At 51.2% G+C, this 26,179-nt stretch overlaps 1 protein-coding gene across 1 annotated transcript in view; it reads left to right on the top strand.

The window, feature by feature from the left end:
* PALD1 (phosphatase domain containing paladin 1) overlaps nucleotides 1-25,427 on the top strand; it is an 83,825-nt gene extending 58,398 nt beyond the window's left edge. Inside the window, exons 19-20 of the mRNA XM_074296529.1 lie at nucleotides 19,050-19,205; nucleotides 25,040-25,427. Of these exons, the coding sequence (XP_074152630.1) occupies nucleotides 19,050-19,205; nucleotides 25,040-25,189 (306 nt within the window). The 3' untranslated portion in view covers nucleotides 25,190-25,427. The remainder of the gene's footprint in view (nucleotides 1-19,049; nucleotides 19,206-25,039) is intronic.
* Nucleotides 25,428-26,179: the final 752 nt, after the last annotated feature.

The following is a 26,179-nucleotide window of genomic DNA, read 5'->3' as shown; positions in this document are numbered from 1 at the left end:
CGGCGCCCCCGTCTGGGCAGTTCTTGTGTGGGCGACGACTGCCCTTGGGGAGCGGATGCCCGAGGAGGGGCCCGGAGGTCAGCCGGCCATTTGGCGTGGGCCGCGGTGGGTACAGGAAGTGTTGAGTCGGAGGGCGCTTCCCAGAGGCTGCACGGCTGGGCCCCTCGGCTCGTCCCCTCCCCTCTGCTGCCTTCCTCTAATTGGTAACACATGCCCCTGCTTCTGGGTGGATCCCACGCCAGCTTCCCTCCACCAGGGCCTCCCAACTCACAAGAACTCCCCAGGCCTGGGCTTCCCCAGCTACCCCCTTGGCATTAGGATTGTGGGAAGGGGAAAGCCATGGGGGGACACTCCTTCCTGACCCCCCCCGGGACCTTTCACTCTCGGCTCTACCTGGGTGCAGCGAGGGGATCTGGCATTCGCAGAGGGTGGTGGGAGAGCATAAAGAGGGAGCACTTACCTCCATCTGTCCCTTATTCTCTGTGACTTCACCTCTCCTAGCCTCAGTCTCTCCATCTGTATTGTGGGGAAAACCATGTATTCCCACAGTTCTTTCTGGGGTAACTCCGTGGAAACTGTACCGCTCCCTACAGCTGGGCCATAGAACCCCAGTGCAGAGCTGTAAGGACCAGCAAGGCTGATTTCCTCATTTTACAGAGGAGGAAACTGAGGCTGAGAGTGCTGGGAAGTGTCCCCGGCTGGTAAACACTGCGAGCCCACGCCCTCTGCCTCCGGAGGTGGTGCTTTTTTACGCTGCTTTTTGCTGTTGTGGAATTGAGCCTTGGGCTGGCCCCAGCTCTGCCTCGAACTGGCTCAGTGACCTTGGAAGGGTCGTGTGCAGGGTGTGGAAGGGAGGGGCCGTCATAATGGGTGGTGACATATTGTTTTCCTGAGTGACCCGCTCCTCCTGAGCCCTCCCTGAGGTGCCCCTCCTCCTCAGGGATGGAGCCTCAGTCCCCCCCCCCCCCCCATTCATGGCCAAGTCTAGGACCAAGGCCATTGCCTCAGGGAGACGTCTACATGGGTAGTTTTAACTGCAGAGCACCTGGAGTTTATTATACTTGTAAAAACAAAGCACGTTTTAAAAGGGCACTAAATATTTAATTTAAGGGGAGAAAATGATTTTAGCAGGGCCTGGGGTTCCCTGCGTCTCTAAAACAACTCCAGAGACAGAGAGACCATTCTGAGAGGGGCGGGCTCGGCGGCCAGCAGGTTTTATGTGGGTACTGCTGGAGGCGGCGCAGTCTGGGGCAGAGTTCGGGTCAGGTCAGGAGGAAGGGGGGACTCGGGGTTTCTCAGGTCCCCCGAGCCTCAGAGCTCAGAGGGGCCTGAGAGACCCTTCGTGCAGCCTCCTAATTAAGTTCCAGGGGGCAAAGGCCTTGAACAGGATCACAGGACTAGCCAGAATGGGGGCGAGGGGAGGGCAATGGAGGGGGCCAGGACCCCCGCTAAGCTTGTCTCCAACTGGAGGGCTTGGAGTCCCTCTCACTCTGAGGCTCCACATGCGCCATGTTTATATTCTCATGGACTTTCCCAGGGCCCTTCTGGGTAAACAGGATCCCTCTGGGCAACGGGCTGACAAGTGGTCATGCTGGTTTCACTGGAAGTTGGTCAGATGGAGGAACATTCTTCCTCCCCAGGCAGCCTAAATCCATTGCTGTGAGTTGGGGGACCCGTGTACCCCAAGCGTGTGAGCTTAGTCTACCCTAAGCATGTGAAGACTTCCCCTGGAGGACTGGAGGGATGGGAACACTTTGTTCCAAGGTGGCTGAAGGCAGCGTGGGGGAGCGCTTCGGGCTCGGTCAGACACTCCCAGGCTCGCCCGTGGCGTCCCGGGCCATTGCCAGTCTGGACTTTTGTCCTGCCACCGGACTGGGATGACTCTGGCAGAGAGAATGAGGCAGACCGTGTCTCACTTAAACGTATTCACCCTTGAGTCAAGATGCCACCCCGTGATGTCAAAAGTGAAGGACGAACAACAATTCTGTTGCTATTCCCCTTTAATTATCAGGACCTTTCTTCCTTTTTATATTGAGCCTAAATCTGTCTCCTGGCAGCTTCTTTACCCCATTTACTTGCACCCTCTGGAGCCAAGCTGGACAGGTCCTGAGACAACATAGTCAGTCCATGGCAAAGCTGAGGGTGCTTCGTAAATGTTAGTAATTATTGGTAAGTGCTTGGGGCAAGATTTGAATTTGGCACTTTCCGACTCCCAAGTCCAGCTCTCTGGATCACAGAGCGGCCGAAAGGGAGGACAGTGTAGGATAGGGCCGGGCTCAGAGTCTGAGGCCCAGGGTTCAGGTTTTGGGCAAGCCATTTGCTTCTGTGTCTTAGGAGAGGTTTAGATGATGTCTTCCGCGGGCCCTCCGGACTCTAAGTCTGGGCCCCCATGGATGGTAGAGCCACAGGGCCCAGTGAGAGGCTTGGTGTTAGAACAGGAGCTCGCTCTGACGCTCACTAGCAAGCCGGCTGAGCTCTCCAAACTTGTTGGTCCAAACCAGGACAAGACCTGGTCTTGCAGGCTCCCCAAGCTCTCCCCCAGCTCCGACCGCCTCTGGGATTCTGAGGCTGGGCTGCAGCCATTTTGGGCGTCAGACTGGAGGGTCTGTGCGGGAAGCGTGGGCAGGGCCCCGGAAAGCAGAGCCCGGGTTATCCTTGCCCTTGGGCCCCTATGGTTAAATCCATTTAGAGCTCTGGAGGAGGTGCCCTGGGCAGCTGTGGCCCGGGTGCTGGGGTGTTATTATCTGCTTGACAAAGCCACCATGCAATTTGGTCTCCCCAGCGTCTGTGCCCAGAGGGCCCTTGGCGGGACACACAAAGGGAGGGATGGCCCTGGGTGGAGGCTGGAGAGTGCGGAGGCCTCTGTGCTTGGGACTCAGAGCCTCAGCCTCTCTCGTGGATCCAGACCCTCAAAGAAAGGAGAACACATTCCATGGCAAGTTACTCTGCAAGTCAATGAAAACTTGTGCTTGAGACACGTTCTTAAAAAGATTACATGGAGAGGGATAGTCGAGCCATAGTGTGGAACGCGGGGTCAGGAGACAGGCCCTACTCCCAATGTGTTCTTAACTTGCTTAGCTGGTCCCTTCCAGGTCTGAGATTCTGTGTTCCAGGTCTTAAGGTCCTCTCTAGAGCTGATATTCTAGCTTCTGAGGTCCTTCAAGTTCTGAAACTTTATGTTCCAACATTCCTTCTAGTTCTGATATCCTAGGGTCTAGGCTCAAAGATCTTTTCCATTTCTGAAATTATGTGTTCTCTACTCCAAGGTCCTGTCTAGTTCTGACATTCTGGATTCTAAGGTTCCTTCAAGTTTTGAAATTCTGTTCCAAGGTCCCTTCTAGTTCTGATGGTCTTAGTTCTGGGTTCAAAGATTTCTTCCAGTTTTAAAGTTCTGTCTTCTGTGTTCCAAGTTCCCTTCTAGTTCTGGCATTCTAGGTTCCTTCAAGTTCAGAAAGTCTATGTTCCATGTTCCAAGGTCCCTTTTAGTTTTGATATTCTAAGTTCTAGGTTCAGAGGTCCCTTCTTAGTTCTGAAATTCTGTGTTGTATGTTCCAAGATCCCTTCTAGTTCTTCTAGTTCTGGTCTGGGTTCTAAGGTTTTTTCCATTTTTAAATTCTGTGTTCCATGTTCCAAGGTCCCTCATAGTCCCAACATTTTCAGGCTCTAGATTCTCAGGTCTCTTCCAGTTTTGGAATTCTGTGTTCCAGGGTCCCTTCAGGTTCATACATTCTAGATTCTAGATCCTGAGGTCCTTTCCAATTCTGAATTTTATGCTAATGTTCCAAGATCCCCTCCAGCAGGGGACATTGAGTTCAGCTTTCTAAGGTGCTTTCAGTTCTGACATTACAAATTCTGTGTTCTTAGGTTCTCTCAACTCTGACATTCTCTGTATTTCATTCACAGGGATCTAGAACCCACTAAGAGGGTTTGTTGAGCTCTCTAATCCAACCCTTTCATTTTACAGATAAGGAAACCGAGGCCCAGAAGGCCCTTTCAGCTCTGATATTCTACAGCCCTCTTTGTCAATGGTGAAATCCCTGGGTGTGGAATTGAAAGTGCAGTTGGAAGTGAGTGTGGAGTTCAGTTTGGGGTTTTGGAAGATCAGAGCTTTACCAGGTCATAATCCTTAATTAGCAGAGCCAGGAGAGAGCTCATGGGCCTTGAAGGCAGACTTCACCCCACCCATTTGCCCGTTCCTCCAAACCTGTTCAGTGTCTCCGGAACCCAAGTTCGCATCCCTTTTCCTCCCCCCTCTCAGCTGACACTTGCCAGCTGACTGGGGAGGAGCTTCCGGACTAGTTTGCTAGTTGATGTGGGGAGAGGGGGCGAATTTCCCACCCATGGTAGGGGGACTTCGGCTCCTGGCTGCTCCCGGTCTCTCCAGCTTGTAACACTGTGGCGAGCCCCCAGCAGGGGCTCCGTGCCGGCTCTTGAGTTCAATTTCATGTTAATCTCAGGTGACTGCAAGTGTGGGAGGGGGCCGGGAATGGCCTGGCCTGCTTCCTCCCCCATTCCGTTCCCTAATTGACTCCCCGGGGCCTCAGCGTGCTTCCTCGCCTGCTGTGTCTGGATGCTTACTTAAGCCCTCACCCTTCCATGACCGCTTTTTGGGCTACGCAAACCAGACGGCTCTGACCCGCTCTGCACAGTGGAAAGAATGCTGGAGCCAGAGGCCGGGGAGTCTAGCTGAGGATCAGCGGATGCCTTGGCTCCGCTTCCCACTTTAACACTTCTCTGAGAACTCAAGGAGGATCACGGAGCCTCAGCTTCCTCATCTGTGTAATGGGGAAACAAGACCTGGGCTGTAGACTTTTTTTCTTCATGGACGTAATGTCCTTTCACACTCTGTAGGAATGGGAAGGGCTTTGGGTTACGGTTGTGATCGATCAATGAGGGCAGTCAAGGATAAAGACGGTCCAAGTCCTGCTTTGGTACATAATAACAGCGTTTACTGAGTGTCAGGCACTCGGCCAAGAGCTTTACAAAGGCGATGTTGAGAGGGAGATGCTTTCTTGTGCTCATTTTACAATGGAGTAAACTGAGGTGAGCAGAAGTTAGGTTGCCTTGTGAAAGAGCACAAAGCTAGTCGACATCTAAGGCTGGATTAGAAGTCAGATGTTCCCAACTCCAGTGCCGGCTCTCCGTCTGCTACGTCACCCAGCTGCCTCCATCCTGGGGTGTGACCCTGAGCAAAAGACTTCCTTCTCGGCGCTCTAGGCAACATCCCAAGCCCAGCGGGGCAGAGGAGGTGGCAGTCTGGGGGTGAGGAAGGGCGGTTTTCATCTGTGGGTCAGAGAAATCGCAGGTCACTCCCTGTTCCTCCCCCAGCCATTATTATGGGTACCCTTGGGGTTGGGAGGCTGCCTTTCTGACCCAGCTCTGACATCTTCCAGGTGGGTGACCCTGCTTGTTTCGAGCTCCTCTGAAAAAAGGAGATAATTATCATTTCTGCTCTCTGACATGGAGCTCTTGTCTCTTTTCCCCATGAGAGTGTGACCGCATCTTGCCTTTCCTTGCATCCCTAGCACTTCGTACAGCGCCTGACATAGAGAAGGTGCTCAGTAAATGCTTGTTGGTTACTGACTGACGCCGACCTTCAGAAGCATTTTTTGTGTCTACAGTGTGCCCGGCAGGGATGTGAAACAATTCCTGCCCTTAGGGAGATCCCTTTCTATCTGAAACGACAGCCATCAGGTCCAATTAATCAGCACGCGTGTATTCATTAAGTGCCTACTATGTGCCAAAAGTCATATAGTCCTATCTTTAAGGAGCTGCAGTGTGTATGTGTGTGTGTGTGTGTGTGTGTGTGTGTGTGTGTGTGTGTATGTATGCACACAGAAACAACATGGATATAAGGCGATTTTATGTTTGTGAATATCTGCAAAATAGATGCAAAGTGGTTGTGTAACACACAAAGTGGATCCAAGGTGATTTGTGTATGTTTATACACACAGAACAATAAATTTGAGGTGATTGTGTGGTACAGATACATAGACACACAAAACACAAACACAAGACAGAACATATAGATATTATGTATATACACAGAAAATAGATACAAGGCAATTTTATGTTTGTGAATATGTATATGCAAAATAGATACAAAGTGGTTGTGTAACACACAAAACGGATACAAGGTGATTTGTGTATGTTTATACACACAGAACATTAAATTTGAGGTGATTGTGTGGTACGTATACATACACACAAACATAACAAAGTATATACATATACACATAAAGGACAAACACATATAGATACTATGTATATACACAGAAAATAGATACAAGGTGATTTATGTGTGTATCCATGCACAAAAAATAAATATGAGGCGATGTGCACATGTGTATGTATTCACACATATAAAACAGGTGATTTTTTTGTGCATATGTATATCCAAAATAGATCATTATGTACTTATGCAAAATGAATACAAAATAATTTGTGTGTGTGTTTATACACAAAAAATAAATATAAGGTAGTATGTATATGTATATATACAAAATAGATACAAAGTGGTTGTGTAACACACAAAACAGATACAAGGTGATTTGTGTATGTTTATACACACAGAACATTAAATTTGAGGTGATTGTGTGGTACGTATACATACACACAAACATAACAAAGTATATACATATACACATAAAAGACAAACACATATAGATACTATGTATATACACAGAAAATAGATACAAGGTGATTTATGTGTGTATCCATACACAAAAAATAAATATGAGGCGATGTGCACATGTGTATGTATTCACACATATAAAACAGGTGATTTTTTTGTGCATATGTATATCCAAAATAGATCATTATGTACTTATGCAAAATGAATACAAAATAATTTGTGTGTGTGTTTATACACAAAAAATAAATATAAGGTAGTATGTATATATATATATATACAAAATAGATACAAAGTGGTTGTGTAACACACAAAACAGATACAAGGTGATTTGTGTGTGTTTGTACACAAAAAATAAGTATGAGGTGACCTGTATATGTATATGTATATATACACAAATAAAACAACAACCAATTTTGTGTGTATGTATATCCAAAATAGATACAAAGTTATTGTGTAGTACACAAAATGTTTATACACACAAAAATAGATACAAGATGATTTTATGTTTGTGTATATGAATATACAAAATAGACACAAAGTTATTGTGTATGTACACAAAATAGATACAAGGTGATTTGTGTATGTATATACACACAGAACAATAAATTTGAGGTGAGGTATGTATATATACACATACAAAACAACAGGTGATGTTGTATGCATATGTGTATCCAAAATGGATACAGTTATTGTGTACATACACCAAACGGATACAAGGTGATTTGTGTGTGTGTGCTTATACACACTAAAAACACACACACACATACAAACCATAACAAGGGGATGGTGTGTATATACAAATATGTCTACAAAACACAAGACATAGATACATATAGGTACACACGCACAAAGTAGATATAAGGTGATTGTGTGTGTTGGGGGTGGGGCATGAGCAAAGCTGTTAATAGAGACAGATGCAAACTTTAAGGTGCAATCCAAGTGGGACCCGGTATCGTTCTGACTTGCTGTTCTTTTGGGGGGGATCGTGATGTGTCAGTGGGGCCGCTGTGGCCGTTCCCCGGACAGACGGCACCAGGCCACTGGCTGCAGCTCCCAGGACCCCTGGGAGAGGGCCGGGGAAGGGAGAGGCCCGTCCGGCTGTGGCGGCCGCCTCGGTCTGGGATCTGCAGACACCTTCTCCTGCAGCTCCCATCATCCTCGCTTTTGCCAGGAATGTCCTGAGCTGAGCTCCACATTCCGCTTATCTGAAAGTCCTTCCAGGCTTCCATAAGTCTTGGATTTTGAAACGTAGCAGGACTTGTTAATTTCTTGGCAGGTGTAGTTAAGGATAACAACATTCTCTCTCCTGGGCCGCTTCCCCTTCTCCCCAGCAGCTTCTTCCCCTCTTCCATGTGGTGCTTGGCCCCTCTCCACAATCGGCAGTCAGACCATGCTTTAATAATAAGCAATTAGGGAAAAATACTCTCTGGGATTCAGAGTTTTTCCTCCCTGCAGCGGCAAGAATATTCTGAGGCTGTTTGTAAGAGAGTGCTGGGCTTTCTGGAGGTCTCTCCTCTACCATAAATCAGGAAAGAAGCTCTGGAATTCTTCAGGAAATGATGCTGCGTCCAGGGGAGCGGCTGGGGCTGGCTAATTTCTGGAGCTGTCACACTGCGTAACTCAGTTAGGCAGGAGAAAAAGTTCTTCCTGCTCTTGGCTAGACTCAGGGATGGTTCAGGGCAGACAGGCAATTGTAAGACAACAGTCTAGTTCCTAACCTGGGATCTGTAAAGCTGATTTAATTTTTTTTTATATCCTAAAAGAATTGATTTCCTTTGTAATGATATATATTTTATCTTATGAATTTAAAATTGTTTTCTGAGAAATCCATATACTTTATCATACTGCCCTAAGGGTCCTTGATATAAAAAGAGGAAGAAATCCCAATTTAATCCAATCCCATTTTACAGAGAAGGAAACCAACTAAAAAAGAGGAAGTCACTTACCCAAGATCACACAGGGATTGAGTGATTTGAATAATGTTAATGATAGTGGCATTTCTATAGCACAGTAAGGTGGTGCAGTGGATAGAGCACTGGGTCTGGAGTCAGGAAGAGCTGACAGTTACTAGCTGTGTGATCTTGGGCAAGTCATCTAACCTCGTTTGCCTCAGTTTCCTCATCTGTAAAATAAGCTGGAGAAGAAAATGACAAACCACTCCAGTGTTTTGCCAAGAAAACCCCAGATGGGATCACAAAGCATTAGACAGGACTGAAACAATGTAAAAACAACAACAAAATTTTTGAGAAGAGATCAGTAGATTTCTCCAGATTGCCAAAGAGGTCCACAGTACAAAAAAGGGTTTACCTACTAATACTCCATGAATGTGCTTATTCGGTTCCCTCACTGGCAATGCTCTCCCTCCCACAACCAGTGAATTCCTTGAGCTCACAGCTACAGGACAGGAATGCCTGACAAGTCTCACCAGAGCATATGGGACAGTATCGGAAGGCTAGATTTTCCCATAGCTACTCAGTTAATGCACATTAAAAACAAAACGAAACGCCAAGGCTTGAAAGCATATTGATAACAATAACAACAAAAATTATACTGATAGCATTTTCATAGGGCTTTAATATTACCTTATTTTAACCTTGTAACAGTCCAGGGAGGGGATATTGTCCCCATTTTAGAGACAGGGAATCTGAGGGTGACCTAGGTTTATTGATTGACTTGCACATCTAAGAAGTGTTTGAGGCAGGATTTGAACTCAGGTTTTCTTGGCTCCAAATCTAACACTCCACTTAGGCTAGGTGGATAGAGGGTCAGCTTTGGAGTAAGAAGGATTTACATTGGAATCCTGCCTCTTAACACATATTAACTATACGACCCTGAGCAGGTCACTTAACTTTTGAGATTATAAATTATAATTGATCTGTGAATCCACATGGAGGGAGGGTGTTTCCAAACAAGGAGTTCTCCACACAAAGGAAATCATAAATCTAGGCAACGAATGAATGAATGAAATTCAGATGATCTCACTTCTTGGTTTTTTTTTTTTTCTTTCTTGTTTTCTTGGGAAAACAAGTTATGCTCTAATATAGTCAATTTTTATGTAGGTGCCATGCGTCACTGAGAAAAAGGTATATTCCTTTCTATCCCCATTCAATTTTCTCCAAAATTCTTACTACTCAATCTTCTAATATCGTATTCACTTCTTTACTCCCTTTCTTGTTTATTTTGTGGTTAGATTTATTTTGTTTGGTTAGAATATAGTTTTGCTGTCTTTTTCTTCTTGCAGCTCACTTCTCTGAGAATTTGGATGCTATATATATATATATATATATATATATGTTTAGTATTGATATTACTTCATTATCTTTTTAAAATTAGATCTGTTTTTACTTTTGCTTGATCTGAGATCAGGATCACTACACTTGCTTTCATTTTTTACTTCAACTGAAGCAGAATATATTTGGCTGCAGCCTTTTATTGGGAAAACAATTTTTAAAATACAGCTAAAGTGGCTTCAGAGGCACTGACACCTTCTTCTGAATTCCCTTCACTGGGGGTTTTCCAAGTCCTTGGAAGCTGGGGCAGAGTCTTCCGGGTTGGAAAGGTTTTGAGGAGAGGGTCAGCACTGGGCTCTGTCACTCTGAGGACTCCTAGTGAGTTTGAAGAGATTCATCTCCAGAGCACCGGCCATCATGGAGTAAACTGGGGGGAGGGAGGCCATCAATTAAGGCAGAGAGGGATTGAGATCTGCAGTAGGGGAGGGAGCACCCATTCCAGGGAGATGCCATATTCTAAAAGGCATTAAAAATAAGAGCATTAAAAACTGGAAATGATCTCTCTGATGAATGGTTATTCCTACTGGGGGCTGAACTTGGTGATCAGGAAAATCTGGCGTTTCCACCCAAGACACCGGCTGTGTAACCCCGGGCAAGCCAGCAGTGTAGATGTGTAAAGGTACTAGGATCTGAAATTCGAGGACCTGAAATTAAAATCCCACTTATAGTCTTGCTCAGGGTCATCCTGTTAGTAAGTGGCTGAGGCCCATTTTAAACTCAGGAAGGGGATTCCAGGCCTGTGCACTATGGCTCCACCTAGCTACCCCAACTTAGGATAATGGAAATCTGTATGTATGGTCAGCCAGGGATGTAGTCAGAATTTTACTGAAGACTAAAAATATTAAATGAGAATTACAGGTGAGGAAACTGAGGCAAACAGGTGCAGTAACTTACCCAGGATTCCGTGTTATCTTTGGATCTAGGACTAAGAGAGCTTTAAAGATGAGTGATGTTAAGCCCCTCGTGGAACATCCTAGGGATGGGCTCTTATCCTGGGGGCAGACGTCTCCAATAGCCTGTCCTTTTACAGATAGATCATGGCAGTCCTCTGAATGGGACAGTACCATGTGCTATATTTTAGAAAAGCCATAATGACTGTGAGAACTTAAAAAGGAGTTTGAAGTCATTGTCTAAACATTTAATTGTGATGGTACCAAGAGTTAAGAACAAAACAAAATGTTTCCCCTCAGAGGAATATTTTAATGATAATTATGTGCATAGTTAAGGCTTAAAAAGTAAATAAAATTTAAAGAAATTTTATTTTTAAGGGGTTTAGTAAAGCTATACTTTTTGTTGGAAAAACTTTAAAAATGGATGGGTGACTTTCTAACAGAGACAAAACAGAAGTCAAGGACCATTAGGTCCTTGAAGGGAGTAGAAGAAGGCTTTGAGTTGAAACCAGGTCTTTTTGATTTTACATTACACTTCTTTCTACTACTTTGTTGTTATTTAGTTGTTTTTCAATTGTGCCCGACTCTTTGTGACCCCATTGGGGGTTTTCTTGGCAAAGACACTGGAGAGGTTTGCCATTTCCTTCTCCAGCTCATTTTACAGATATGGAAACTGAGGCAAGCAGGGTCAAGTCATTTGCACAGGGTCACCGACCCCCTTTGGTGTCCTGCCTTCCCTTCAGCACTAGGATTATTCTGTGAGTTAAACGTTCTTTCCCCTGCCCATGTCCTAGAATGCACTGACAGATTGTGGCCCTGTGACCTCTGGGTCAACAACGGCTTCTGATCAGGCCTTTCTTTCTTGTCCAGCTGTGACATCATCCCTCATCTGCCCTTGGCCAAGCATGAAATCCAAACTGACGCTGCTGCTGCATTTGATGAGCTCTGCCCCTGAGGGGACGGGGCTTCTCTGCACGGGTCATCTGTGGGGTTCTGGCCAAAGTTACTGTAATGGATAATAATGTTTGCAAAGCCCTTTGAATATATCCAGAGGTGGTAGGACTTGGTGAACAGAGACTTGTGTCTAAGCTAAAAAGAGGGGGGTTCAAGTCCTGCCTTTGACTCCATCCTGAGTGAGTCACTTCTCTCGTCGTGCTCTGGGAGGCCCTTTAAGAAAATGTGCTCTCTTGTGTGGTTAGAAATTTGTGCCCCTTGAGGAGTTTCTTTTGCTAATGAAATGGATGATCACATTTGATTTGTGCGACCAGCTTTCAAGATGGTAGTTATTACATCATTTTATTTGTTTCTGGCTCTTTGGGACTCTGGGGTTTTCTTGGCAAAGATACTAGACTGGCTTGCCATTCCCTTCCCTGGCCCATTTTACAGATGAGGAAACTGAGGGAAATAGGGTGAAGTGACTTGGCTGGATCCCACAGTTCATGTCCAAGACTGGTTTTGAACTCGGGCCTTCCCAATTAGGTGTAGTGCCCATCCACTATGCTTCCCAGCTGCCCACCTTCCAAAGTAGGTGCTGTGATGATCATCCCCAGGCTCAGTCTGTCAACATTTACTTAGCAGCTGTTTTGTTCTAGGTATTGTGTTATCTCCCCGACAAAAAAAAGAATAAACATTAGTTAGTTTGTTGAGAAATTAGGGACTAGGGGTGGGGCGGGGCAATTGTACACAATTAGGTACAAACTCGCCACAGGGAGCGTAGCCTGGTGGCGTCTCCACAGAAATAAGTTCCTAGCGTCACAAGGGGTGAGAATGGGCAGATTTTAGCTGGGACTGGAGGGAAGAAGGCAGGAGACGGACAAGAGGGATGTCCTATGTGAAGGCCGGCCTGCCCAGGGAGGACGCAGGGCGTGGAGTTTTGTGCAGGGAATGGCAGGGTGGACACTGTTACTGCATTTTGGAGCGGCGGAGGGGGGAGAGCTCTGATATCCCAGCTGGCAGCGGGAGAGAGAGGAGGTTGGGGCTGAATAATTAGATCTGAGATCATTAGCAAGGAGATTCTAATTGGATCCAGGAGATCCTCTAGCAGAATAAGATAGAGGCTTGGGGAGGGGGGCTTGGGACCCAACAATAAGGAGCGTGATGGATGAAGGTCCAGCAGGGGTGATTGAGGAGGCGCGGTCGGGCAGGCAGGAGGAGAATCGGCGTCTCCTGATGTTCCAAGAGGAGGGAGTGCCGGAGAAGGTGGTGCTGGGCCGTGTCGGGGTCAGAGAAGTCGGGAAGCCGAGGACCCAGGTGAAGGCGTTCTAGCAGCAATCACCGGCAAATTTGGATGAAGCCGTTTCAGCCGAGTGATGAAGTTGGAAGCCAGACTGAAGGGGGGTAAGAAGAGAGAGGAGAAAGGGAATAAAGGCTAAAAACTGGGTTTTCCTAGTCCTGGTCTCTGGACTCCTGATTAGTGTACCTAAGGGAGTACTTGGTATCTAATGGGGCTTAATAAATGTTATTGACTGAGGAAGATCTGGATTCGAATCCTCTTTCATACACTTTGTGGCTGTGTGAATCTAGCCAAGCCTGTAGCCTTAATATTCATGTCTGTAAGATGGGGTTAAATCAAAACACCTGCCCCACAGGGAGGGTGGGGGTTAAATGGGAGAATGTCCATAAAGTGAAAACCTGAAAGCTTCATGTGGAAGTGTCAGCTGTTGGGATCTAGTAGGAATATAAACTCCAGGAGGCCAGAGAATGGCCCGAAGAGCAGCATGGATTTGTATGGATAGCCTCTCGAACAGCTACGGGCATACAGGAGGTGCTTAATAAGTGCTCATCGCTGGATTATTTTGCCAACCTCAGGGATCACAGGTCAGTTCACCAAGGACTCATGGGATCCCTTATAGCTGTGCTCCAGGGGTCCATGCTTCCTTTTTCTTGGGTCAGCACCCCAGGGAGGTGGACGGATTACTTTAATGGGCGGTCTTAATGAGTGGTTTGGTCAAGAAAATCTGTTACTTCCTGGCTGGATCTTGGGAGCTGCACTAAGCTGGGCCGGGCCGTGGATGGGACCCCCGAGCTGTGACCCAGCCTTTATTTTGAGCCAAATGAGAAGGGCCAGTTCTTGTATGTCAGATAGGGCATTGGGTTCAAATGCTGCCTCAGGTATTGCTGGCCTGTGACTCGGGACAGCTTATTTAAACCTTCCCGGGCCAGTTATTGCATCCCTAAAACGAACAGGACGGGCCTCTAAGGCCACATCCTAAGTTAATCTGCGATTGTTCGGTACTGTGGCCCGAGCTCCCCTGTGCCCTCAGGAGGCACCAAAGGGGACTCTCAGCTGAGGATATTTCTCTAAAAAGACCAGAATTAAAAAGGATGAGCTCAGCTTCAGGCCCTGGCGGGGGTGCCCCCCCCATCCCATTCCCACAGGTAACGTGTCTGGAGGGCCAGGCCGTGTAATTAGAGCGGCGCTCAAATGCCGTGAGCTGTCATATAAAAATGATGGAGGGGAAGTAACGTTTTCCAAAACCATTTAATACCCAGCTCAAAATAGATCCGGCGGGCTATCCTGCTGCGCTGACTGTTGTTGGTGGGGGAGGGGGTTGGGGGAGGGTCCCATGGAGATGCCAGCCAGGATTTGGGGGGGAGGGGATTCCCTACTAACCCTGTATTAATAATGATAAATGATGATAGCATTTATGTGGCAATTTATCATCTGCAAAGCACTTCCCAGATTTCCTTGCTGTGTTCCTGAGGGGTGCAGTCAGTGAGCTTAAGTCCTCAGTGGTGCACGTCAGGTGGGGATCTTAGAGAGCAGGACTGCACGAGGAGAGTTTGAGGGTCTGGATCCCCTTTCTTAAACTGTGGGTCATGACCCCCTCTGGGGTCTCCTAACTAAATGTGGGGGTCACCGAGTTATGATTTACTATCAGCAAATGTCTGATTGGTAAACCTATTTTATATACCTCTATCCCCGAGGTCATGTAAACATTTTTTTGGTGAAAAGGGGTCACGAGGAGAAAAAAATTTAGGAAGCCCTGCTCTAGTCCATCCCTGTCTTCTTACACTAACTCGGGTCATTCAGTGCAGGCAGAGACAGGATTCGAACCCAGGACCTCTGTTCTATAGTGTAATACAGTTAGGTGGTGCAGTGGGTAGCGCACTCAGGAAGAGCTGAGTTCCAGTCCAGCCTCAGACACTTATTAGCCGTGTGACTCTAGTTGGGCAAGCTAGTCTGACCTCTGTCTGTCTCATCTGTTAAATGGGAATAATAACAGCATCTGCCTCCTAGGTTGTTGTTAGGATGAACTGAGAGATGTTTGTAAAGTGCTTTGCAAACTTTAAGGTGATGAATATTATCATTGCCTGTAGCACCAAGTGGGACATTCTGGCCCCTGCTCCCCTCACTCCTCCCTCTGCAAGGGAGTCGGGGGCAGGCTGGGGAGGAAGTGGGAGGCTGGGGCCAGAGCCACCGTTCTGCTCTCTTGGAGAGAGGGTTCTAGAGGGATCGATCTGTTCCCTCAACCATTCTTGGGAGTCTGGGATGGGATTCGGGTTCGAGCTGATTTCTGAGTGCTGTTCACAAACCCCGGGGAACGGTGTTCAGGAGAGGGTGACTCGGTGCCAGATGCTGCAGAGTAGAGATGGGGATTGGGGGAAGAGAGCCCTTCCAACGGTGCTGAGCCCTGAAGCCAAGCTGCAGAAAGGGGAAGGAAAGAAAATGGTGGAGATGCCATCTTTCTCGGGAACTTTGGGGGGAAAGACATTCAGATTACGGGGGTGGGTAACAGAGGCGGTCTGTGCTAGAGAAAGGTTTCCGAGGGTGAGGGAGACATCGGCAAGGAGAGTGAGAGATTGAAGGTGAACGGGTGAGGGGGTGGACGAGGCAGGGGAGAGGATCGGGGTGCCAGGGAGGCATTTGCCTTGGCAGATAAGTGACAAGATGATAATGGGGCAGGGGTCTCAGGTGAAAAATGAGGAAAATGGGAGGATCAGGGGGTCAGGGCAAACATGTTCATGTCTCTTGGTGAAGGCCACTCCTCAGCTGAGAGGGAGGTGGGCGACAGGGCCACGGGAGAGTCTGAGGAGGAGAACGCCATCGTGAACAGTGAGCCCCCAAACCCATTAGAGATCTGGGGAGCAGTCGGCTTGCCTCCCTGAGATTAAATAGCACAAACGTGTGGCTCTTCCGATGGGTTTTGCCCAGTTGGCCCCTGCCCGTCCCAGGCTGACTCCCTTAGTCCCATCTTGCTTTTGCCTTTTGCTGTGTGACTTTCCCTAAGTTCCTCAACCATTATGGGCTTTCATTCCCTGCTGCAAATGCCAGGGTCGGACCCAAGGATCCCTAAGGTTTTAACATTAGCCCGTCCCAGCCTCGGTTACGGAGTGACTGCCCAGCCAAGCAGCACACCAGCTGGGGCATTTTTATCAGCAGTTGGTCTGGTCCTGTCCTGGAAACTCTGCCGGCCCGGATGAAGTTAAAAAAGCCAGAGACCCTTGTAGGAAGAAAAGGTCATTGTCTTTTACCTTCAGCAAGAGGATGTGTGTGTCGCACTGTCCCAACGGAGCTAAAAAAAAAAAGAGAGAGAAAAATGAAATCGTCCGCTTTTAAACCATACCCTGAATTTAGAAGTGAATTGCAGCCTTGCTGATCGGGCCACAGTGGCCCAGATGTTGGCCGGGCCTTTTCCTGCTCCCCGGTCAGAGGGATGAGGCGTGGGGAGCAGGGCCGCCCGGAGGCTGAGGGCTGGGTGCTCGTGGGCTGGGTGGGCATGCTCTGGCTATGTGGTGGGGGCAGGGAGGAGAACCCCCAGCCCAGGAGCTTTCAGAATGGAGGCGTGGATTTGAGGCCCTCTAGAGCTGCAGTTAAAGCCCGGGGAGCTTAAGCAGCTGCTCCAAGGTTCCTCGGATACTAACTGTCCAAGGTGAGGTTTGGACTCGTGACGCTGGTGTTGTGGAGTGAGGGGGTCTGGGCTTGAACTTCCTTTCTGTCCTGTCCTGCCATAGGCAACTGGGCTGGTCAGTTCCACGACTACAGCCCAGGCCCCAGGAGATTACGGTCTGCCCGAGGGGAGAACAAGTTCCTTAATAATTATGTCTCTGGAGGAAAGAGGCCCAGACCAAGGGCTCTGTGAAATTCCAGGAGGATCCAGTCAGTCTTCCTCGAGGACTCCTGGAAGGATGCAGAAAGACTGACTCGGTCCTGGGAGAGCGGCAGAAAAGCGAATGCAGGTGGTCTTCCCGGGTAGAATGAGGGCTTCTGGAGGGCCAGGTCTTTTGTAGCTCCTAGTTGTAGCCTTTGTCACTGAATGGGTGTTGCTGAGGCCTATTGAAGACTTTAGGTTAAAAAGTCCCAGGTCTCCCGTTGCCCCCAGCACCACTTGCAGTCTTCCTGGTCTGTGGCTGCCACTGCTCCTGACCTTGCCCAGCCCTCCCTCCCTCCAGTGCAGTGCGCTCGAGTGTCATGGGGCCACCTCCCTGAGCCACAAGCACAAACAACACAAAATAGGTGCTAAATAACTGCTTGTCCAATGGGAATCGATCCTTTCTTGGACTCTCTCCCCCTATACATGAATGTAATCTTGTGAATTAGATGGTCCTAAATAACCCTTCCAGACCTGAGGATCCTGAATTCTGGGCTGTACAACGAAAAGGGCCTGGGAGCAGATTTGTGAGGAACAGGACGGAGGCCTCGAATGCAGAACTTTGAGCTTCAGGGTCCCTGGGAAGGAAATACTAACAGAGAGGGGAGGGGGGGAAGTTGCATTTTTGCCAACATGCTTCCCCTTCCCTCCCCAGCTCTGTTGGTATTTCAGTTCCTTTGTATTAATTTAAGCCCAGATGAAGTTCAAGGGAACCAAAGCAAATCGAGGCTTTTCTGGTTCTCGGCTCCTTGTCCCTCTGGGCCGGGAGGCTCTGCCCTCTCCCGGATGGCCTCCGGGGCAGAACCTGGCCCTCCCTTCCCCACTGGCTCCCAGGCTGGGGCTTGTTGATCTTGCTGACAAACAGAGGTAGAGGAGGGATTGCTTGATCCTGGGTGTGTGTGATGGAGCAGCCCTCATGGACACTGGGAAGTGACCCAGCTGTCTGTCCTGGTTTTGAACTCAAGGCCTCGGTTTCTTTTTCTGTGCGATGTCAGACTTGGTCCAGAACATTGACAGTCCTTTCTGGCTCTGGCGTCCTGCCCTTTGAGGGTAGGAAGGAGGAGGGATAGGGTGGGTGTGATGACCCAGAAATCTCACAGAAGCCCATGGGAGAAACAGAATGTGCTCAGATGTCCTGGGCCCGGGCTGGCTGATAAAGGCCTCCAGCTGTAGTCCAGCTGTTGGAGGGGACCCGCCCTCCTGCTGTGCAGAACTGCGTCAGCCCGCTGGTTTCTTGGTGCTGGGACCCGGAGCCAAGGCCCTCGGCTCTGGTGGTCTTGGGGGTGGAGAGGTGAAGTGCTTCCCCTTGCGCCCCGGTGGGTAGGGCCTGCCCCAGAGGTCACTCTTGCGGAACAACCACCAGCAACCACCCAGATGGTGACTTAGGAATAGGGCACGAACGCTGTCCTGAGGCGGTTGCCCAGTGTGGCCCTGCAAGGCCGAGAGTTGCCGGGGGGCACAGGGCGGGCTGGGGGAAGTGCCTTTTTTCCCAACCCCTGGCGAGATTTTCCCCATCCGATGGAAGTATTAGTGGTTTGTTGCCTGGCCCGCTTGTTTCAGGAAGGGGACTGAACCTCTGATTTGACTGTCAGGGAGCTCCCATTGAGGGCTCTCATTACCAGTTGATGATAGGAAAAGGGGGCAGGGCTGAATAGTTAAGTGGCTCGCCGAGGGTCCCACAGCCAGCGTCTGTAAACCGGGTCTTTCTGGCTCTCCACCATGCTCTACTTCCCCTGCCATTGTGAGAATGTCCATTTTGGTTTGTTTGCTTTAAGCATGCTCACAACTAACAGCCTTGCAAAGTAGGGTGTACAAGAATACCTCCATTTTGTGGGTGAGGAGACTGGAAAGTCGGGGACTTAAGCCCAGGTCTTCTCTGACTTGAGCTCTCTATGATGGCAGGCCGATTTCGGGGGCATCTGGGATCTGAACCTTCTTACTCCAAATCCAGCGCTCGTTTTCCTGGGCTGGGACTCTCCAAAATGAGCAACTCCGACTCTTTCCGTCCTTCCAGGCTGCCTGCCTGGTCCTTCGGGAGACAGAGGTGGATATGAGGGCATGAAAGGGTCCTAGTGGACACGTCCACCTGCACGGCCCCTCCTCCCCCAAATCCACTCCAGACCTTCTCCTTTCCTTATTCCAGGGAAAAACGGCCAAGGAGGAGCAGGAAGCGCGGACTCTGCATCTCAGAAGCCTGCAGTACCTGGAGCGTTACATCTTCCTGATCCTTTTCAACGCCTACCTTCACTTGGAGAAGCCGGGCTCCTGGCAGCGGCCCTTTAGTGTCTGGATGCTGGAGGTGAGTCACCGCCCACCTTGGGACCCCACTCCGCTGGGGCAGGGCCCCCATGTTCCCCTTCTTACTGAGGGACATGCGTTCTGCTAGTCCCCCTTGGATATGGAATAATGAGACCCAACATACTCACATATGATATATATGTATATGTAATATATGTGCATGTATACATAATATATGAGAGAGAGACAGACACAGAGAGAGAGAGAGACAGAGAGAGACACACACACAGAGACAGAGAGGAGAGAGAGGGAGGGAGGGAGGGAGGGAGAGAGAGAGAGAGAGACAGAGAGAGAGAGAGAGAGAGAGAGAGAGAGAGAGAGAGAGAGAGAGAGAGAGAGACAGAGATTCACACAGAGAGAGACAGAGAGAGACAGAGAGAGAAGGAGAGAGAGAGAGAGAGAGACAGAGACACAGAGAGAGAGACAGAGAGAGACAGAGAGAGAGAGAGCGCGCGCGCGCGCGCACTTGAAAGTTTGTTCAGTCATTTCACTCCTGTCTGACTTTTCATGACCCCATGGGGGTTTTCTTGACAAGGCTCCTGCAGTGATTGGCCATCCCCTTTTCTGGCTTATTTTACAGATGAGGAAACTGAGGCAGGCAGGATTAAGTGACTTCACATAGCTAGGTTTGAATTCGAAGACCCCTGACTCCAGGTCTGGCACTCCATCCACCTAGCAGTCTGTTATCACATTTATTCCTCATAAGACTCCTGGGACTGAAGTGATTTTATTTTTCCCATTTTACTGAGAGGAAACTGAGGCACAGAGAGGCAACTTGTCCAGGCCAGTAAGTGTCTGGAGATAGGACTCACACTCAAGGCTTCTTGGTTCCCTGGTCCACCACTCTACCCACAATGCCACATGGAATACTTCAGAATGTACAACCTACTTTGTTCATAGTGGCCTTGGGAGGTGGGCAGTAGAAAGCATTATGGTCCCATTTTACAGATGAAGAAAATAGTCTTAGTTGCCCAGGCTTGGATGTGTCAGGGCTGTGAGGAAACCTCAGAGCAGGGATTCGAACTCGGGTTTCACGACTCCCAGCTTCAGCATCCCAAGGCTAGAGTTCTTCCTGTTCTGGAGAAAGTCTCCCAGTGACAGCCTGCAGCAGAAAACTTGTCCCCACCCCGAGTCTCCTTTGGATGGCGGTGTCTGGGTTCTGTCCGATCCCTCCCCTCCTGCTTGCCTTGCTCTCTCCCCTTGTGCAGCCCCCTCCCCACTATTGATCTCTGCCCTGTTTGATCAGTTGCACTCCAGCCTGGCTCCTTGCTGTCTCTGACTCCAGAGCCGAGTGCAGGACCTGGCAAATCTCAGGTCCTTCCCCTGATGGAGTTTTATGGAATTGAGCCAGGAGGATCTTCCCTCCCCTGCACAGTCCTTGGATTTCTGGGGGCCCTCGGGCTGCTGTGTCTGCCACAGTGGATTCCCTCAGGGCCAGTGTGGTGTTTAGAGGGTGGTCTCTGGGCCCAGAAACAGCCAGCACCTCTCAACAGAGGGCCTTGATATGGAGGCAGGGGACAGTCCCTAAAGGGGTCTTCTGATTTGTACCCTGTTCCCATTTTACAGATGAGGAAACTGAGGCTCAGGAAAATCCAGGACAGACCCAGGGTCACCCTGCTAGTGCCTCTTGGAGCTGGGATTTGAACCTGGCCTCCTGCCTCTGTGGATGCTTCCCTTCTACATTTGGGGTTTCAAAACTGATGGAACCTTAATTTGGCCCCCCCTTTTTTTTTTATAATACATAAGCAATCTGACATCTAATGAGGGGGAGAAGCAACTGTAAATGAGTCCCAGAGAATAGTGGGACTGGATTCTTCTCCAGGGCAAGGCCCCTGACTTTAAATTAGATGGGGAGACAGGCTTCCAGACCGTGGGTTTCCTCTTGCCTATTCCGAGCCGCAGCCGCTGCTGAAATAGCCACGTTGTGGGTAGGAGGGAGGTCCCCAGGGGCCTTTGCCTCCTGGAATGACCCGAGTACCCTATGATGCTGGCTTCCCCCAGGGCCAGCCCTCTGCTAATTACCCCATCTGCAGGAAGGTCTATCATCCCTCCCGCCGTTTCCCAAGCTCACCCCTGACCCCGCCAGGCTTGGTTCATGCCCTAGGGCCGGCCCATGAAGGGTGAGAACCTTGGGACAAGAGGGAAAGATGGTTTCATTAAGTGGGATCTAGGGGGGAAAGCAAAGGCTCTCCCGTCCGAGAGGTGTGAGCGGACAACCAGGCTGGTCAGAGGCCCAGGTACAGGGATGAATCGGGACTGATTCAGCCGGAGCGTGGCCACCCTGGCCACAGCAGTCCCGGGCTCATGGGCACGGATTTGCTTGCCATCAGCTAAAAGTGCCCTCAGTGGTGAAGGAAGGTCCCAGGGCCAGTTCTAAGGCAGAGTATGGTAGTTCAGGGGTCGGCCACCATTTGTGAAGTGCCTACTGTGTGCAGAGAGAGCTGCACGAGTCCCAGGGAGAATCCTGGAGCTGGACCTCTATCAGTTAACGAGCAAGCAGTTCTCAAGGGCTTCTGTGTGCCAGGGGTACAGAGAAAGGCAAACCCCCAGAAATCATCCCTGCCCCAGGGGCTGACATTCAGATGGGCCCGATGCCCAGAGAAGGCCGCCCTAGAAAGTGACTCTGCTTAGAAAAGCAGCGAGGAAAGATTGGAGAGCCGGGGAGGCTCTTCAGTGCCAGAATGATACTAGGGAGCCATAGCAATTGGGTGAGTGGGGAAGAGCCACAGTCAGACGTAAATGTAGGTAGGAAGGTCTCTTTGGAAGCCGAGGGGAGTGATTCCTGGCACTTAGGCTAATTAGGCCAGTTGGTCTAACTGAACCCCATTGGCAGGCCTGGAGGAGTCCGAGCCAGAGTTAGGGGTGGGTTGGGAGTGCAGAAAAGGGGGCGTCGCTAAGAGATCGCCCCAGAAAGCTGGGTCACACTGGAGGTCGCTTGCCGCATCTCTCGGGCAGTGAGATTGACTGTCCCCAGGCTGGCCCCCCTCCTTCAAGTGCACCCCCTGCTCACTCTGTCACCTTTGGGACTTGGCCCCGTGCTCCGTGACTCCCCCGGGAAGCCTCCCTGGGCCCCGGCTCTGGCGCGCTGTCCCTCCTCGGACTGCCTGGCATAAGGGGTCCCCAGAGTCTGGCCAGTGTCGTTGGGCACTAAGGAGTTCCCAGTGGCCGGAGACTTCTGGGACGGCCTCCATTTCCTTTTTCACCCTGGTGGCGTCTCCCTCCTGGAGAATGGTTGGCTTTGGGTCTCCATCTTCCAGAACAGTGCCTTGTACATAGTAGGTGCTGCTGGACTGACTAGCCCTCAGTGCTTCTGCCTCCAAACCCAGCCCTCTCTCTGTCACAAGATGCAAAACGTAGACAAGACCCATGACCTCCGAAAGAGACCTATGACCCCTGAAATTCGCTCTGACCTCCAAGCCCTCTCTGAGGCTCAGGGAGGCTTTCCCCGGGCCTCCTTGGACGAGCCCCTTAGGACCTTGTCTTGTGGGGGGCCTGGCCCTTCCCCTCTGCCCCTTAGAGATAGTAAGAGAAAGGGGAGTGATCTCACACGCAAGGCAGAAGGGCTACCCCTTTCCTCCCCTCCCTTTCGTTCAGTTGCTCCCTTCTCCCTGAAAAGCGGGAAGGTCAGAAGGGGGTGGGGGTGGAGTGGGCTGGCAGCCCCAGGGAGGCCCCAAGCGGAGGTACAGCCTGAAACCCCCTCTGTTCTTGGGCCCTGGCTTAAATTAAAGGAGCCAGTGAGTGTGAGGGGCTGGGTCTCTTCCGCTTCTTCCCAGCCCCCTCCTCATGGGGGGAGAGAAGGGCCCGGGCTGGAGGGGTCTCACGGGCTGGCGGCCATTCGGACAAGGCCGCATTGTGGGCCTGGGGCAGTGCCAAAGCCAACAGGCCTTGGGGCCGACCCCGGGGCCAGAAGGGCCTGCAGGGGCCGGCGGAGCCTTCGGGGCAGGAGGAGGGATCCGAGCTCTGCCCTTCTGGAGTTCTGAAGGGGCGTCCGGGCTTTTGGATGGCTGGGGGAAGGAGGGGAGGGCGCAGGAAGAGGAGGGGGGAGGCGGGGCGTTTAGAGCCGAGGGAGGAATCTTAGAGACCCCAGACTGAAGTTGGGGAGGGGCTATGAGCCTGGATGGAAAATCTGATAATATCCGAATGAATGGCACTGGCTCCCTTTGAGATTGTGTAGACTCTGAGGAGGAGCCCGCCACTGGCCAGGCTGTCCTGGGGGGGGGGGGCGCTAGTCAGAACGGGGCCATTTCCTGGAGGAGAAAACTGATCCCCCGGGGCCGCAAGACCAGCACTAAGTCCCTTGGTTTTTCTGGGACACTGTGTTACCGCCCAGGACAGCCAGGCGGCGCCATAGCGCGCAGAGCTCCGGGGCTGGGCTCGGGAAGAGCCGAGTTCTAATGCCGCCGGAGACTCCCCCGCGTGACCCGAGCGCCTCCCTCTGTGTCTGCCCATTTCCTCAGCTCTGAAGTGGAGACACTCCGGCCTTCCGGGGTGTGGGAGGATCGAGGGAGCGCATGTGTGCAAACTGTGCCGAACTTGGACTCTTCATGTAAATGATCATTCTTAGCTGTTAGCTTCGGATAGCACATTGCACACAATTCTTTGGGTGAATCTGAAATGCAGCATTCAGTGACTCAGCTTATTTCTGGTCTGTTTCCTGAAGTCCTGTTCAAGGCCCCCTGGAAACTAACTAGGGAGGTGAGAGAATCCGCATGTTAGCGGGAGGAAACTGAGTCAGGGAGCGCCCGGCAGTTGGCTGAATGGTGAAATTGGCGAGGTGGGGCCCGCGGGTGGGGAGCGCTGCGTGCGGTGCCAGATCCAGGCTCAGCTGGTTCTTTCCCCTTTTGTCAGAAAGAGAATGCTCCATGGGGGTGGATGGGGAATACCCAGAATCACCGAGTCTCGGTCTGTCTCACACACACACACTAAAAGCAGGCGTGTAGATGAATAAACCACACACACTATAAAACCATCTTTATCAACTGTGGAAACAAAAGGCGTCTCGGAGACGTTTTCGAAGAGCCGGTCATTTTTAAAAGGCCGGAGGCGTTCGGGGCCAGGAGGCGCAGGTCCGGCTGGGGGAGTGCCAGGGACTCGCCCACCGCAGACTCTGTCCGCGTCCTAAACCTCCTGTCCATAAAACAGGTGGCTTTAGGGTCCCCTCCCCAGAGCCGCAGTGGGAAAGCCCTGCAGTTTATAGAAGTGGCCGCCAGGTTTCCCGCCCCACGTGGAAATGGGATGGCAGTGGCCGGCCCTGGTTCCGCTCCAAGGCAAACGCCTGCCCCTGCCCCCCTGCCCCCCTGCCCTCTCCGTTTCCTGTCGGCTTCATCAGCGCAGAAATGGCGGAGCCAGAACTTGACCCCGCATCTTTGCGCTTCCAGTGGCCCCTTCCTCCCCAGAGGGGCTTCAGAGCGTCCTCCCGGGCCTGTGTGGGAGCCAGGGCCCATGGCCCCCGTTTTCTCCCCGCACCGAGGCCGCTCCCGGGAGGCTCCCCCGGGCCTGGGCCTCGGTTTCTCCATCTGGAGAAAGTGTAACTGACTCCTCAGCCCTGGGTGCGGGCCCCTCCCCTCCTGTCCTTTCTGTGGAGAATTCTGTGACTGCAGAGGAAGGGAAGGGAGGAGGAGCATTTATTAGCCACTTACTGCATGCCGGCGCCGGGCTAAGCGCCTTACAGATATAGGCCCTGGGATGGAGACGCCGGTGCAGGGGGGTGGGAGGGCCCGGCGCTCTGCGGGGCGGACCGTGGGGGTTGGGGGGAAGGGACGCGAGCGCGGCAGTGGCGCGCGGGCCCACGAGCCCCCTGACGCCTCCCTCCCGGCCCGTCTCTTTTCTTCCCAGGTGGCCGCCAGGGCCGGAGTCTACGAGATCCTCAACCGCTTGGGCTTCACGGAGTTCGAGGCCATCGAAGACAAGTCCCTGTCCAGGCTGCGCTACCGGTGGCAGGAGCAGAGCCTCAGCCCCGGGCCCTTCCTGGGGGACTTCCTGTAGGAGGAGGAGGGCGCCCCGCCCACTGCGCCGCTGCCGCCTCCCGGGACACCCCCACCGCCCGGGGCTCCTCCCCCTCGTCTTTAACAGGAGCAGGAAGGGGCGGGGCCGCGGCCTGAAGGAAAAGGCCTCTCCTTTCCCGGAGAGCCGGGTGGGGGATGGGCGGGGGGACCCGCGTTACTTATAAAGGGAGCTTTGAGAGGGACCTTCTTCCACACAATAAACCGCATTGTAAAGGGAAGGCGTGCGATGGCTGGGCGCCGGCAGGGTGGCGCACGCGGTGTGCCGCAGGGGGGGTGGGTGGGGGTGGGGTGGGGTGGTTAGTCTTGGGCCTTTGATGTTCGCTGGCCCTCCCCCCGCCCCCAAGTGCAGTGCTCCGTGAAGGCCCCCCTCCCCCCATCCTTCGCTGGTCTCTGGGCGCAAACGCTGTGCAGACCTACTGTGTGCAGACGTGCGGGGCCGTGGGGCGGGGCAGGAGTCGCATACCAGGTCTTCTCTAGTCCAACAGCCCATTTTACAGATGAGGAAACTGAGTCCCGGGGAAGTGGTCACACCCTGACCCACCCTCTGATCTCCGATCCTGGGCTCAGGGGCCAGGACACGGCTCCAACAACCTGGAGGAGGAGGGGGAGAGGCCCCAGGTGCAGCTGCCAGAGAAGGGGGTCCCGGGACGGGGAGAGCCGTACTCTTGTAGAGGCAGAAGGTTTAGCCTGCGGTCCAGGAGCTGTTCATGCAACAATCCTAGGGGGTATATTTTGTTTTATGCATTTAAAGCTTGATTCCCAAAGACTCACGGGAATACTGTCTGCGGGCAGACTTCAAATGCTGGGTAACTGTGAGCTATAGCAGCTTGTGTCTCCCATGGAAGAGGGGCAGCCTAGGAGAGGGCCCAGAACCAGGCGATCCAGAAGTGGGCCGGGCCCTGGGCCAACCCCGGAGGATACGGATGGGCCCCCAAGCTTGCGGTTTGGTGGGGGGAGACCATTGTGGCAG

Source organism: Sminthopsis crassicaudata, chromosome 2 (genome assembly GCF_048593235.1).
Source record: "Sminthopsis crassicaudata isolate SCR6 chromosome 2, ASM4859323v1, whole genome shotgun sequence".
Taxonomy (NCBI): Eukaryota; Metazoa; Chordata; class Mammalia; order Dasyuromorphia; family Dasyuridae; genus Sminthopsis; species Sminthopsis crassicaudata.
This window is presented reverse-complemented; position numbering and strand designations above follow the sequence as displayed.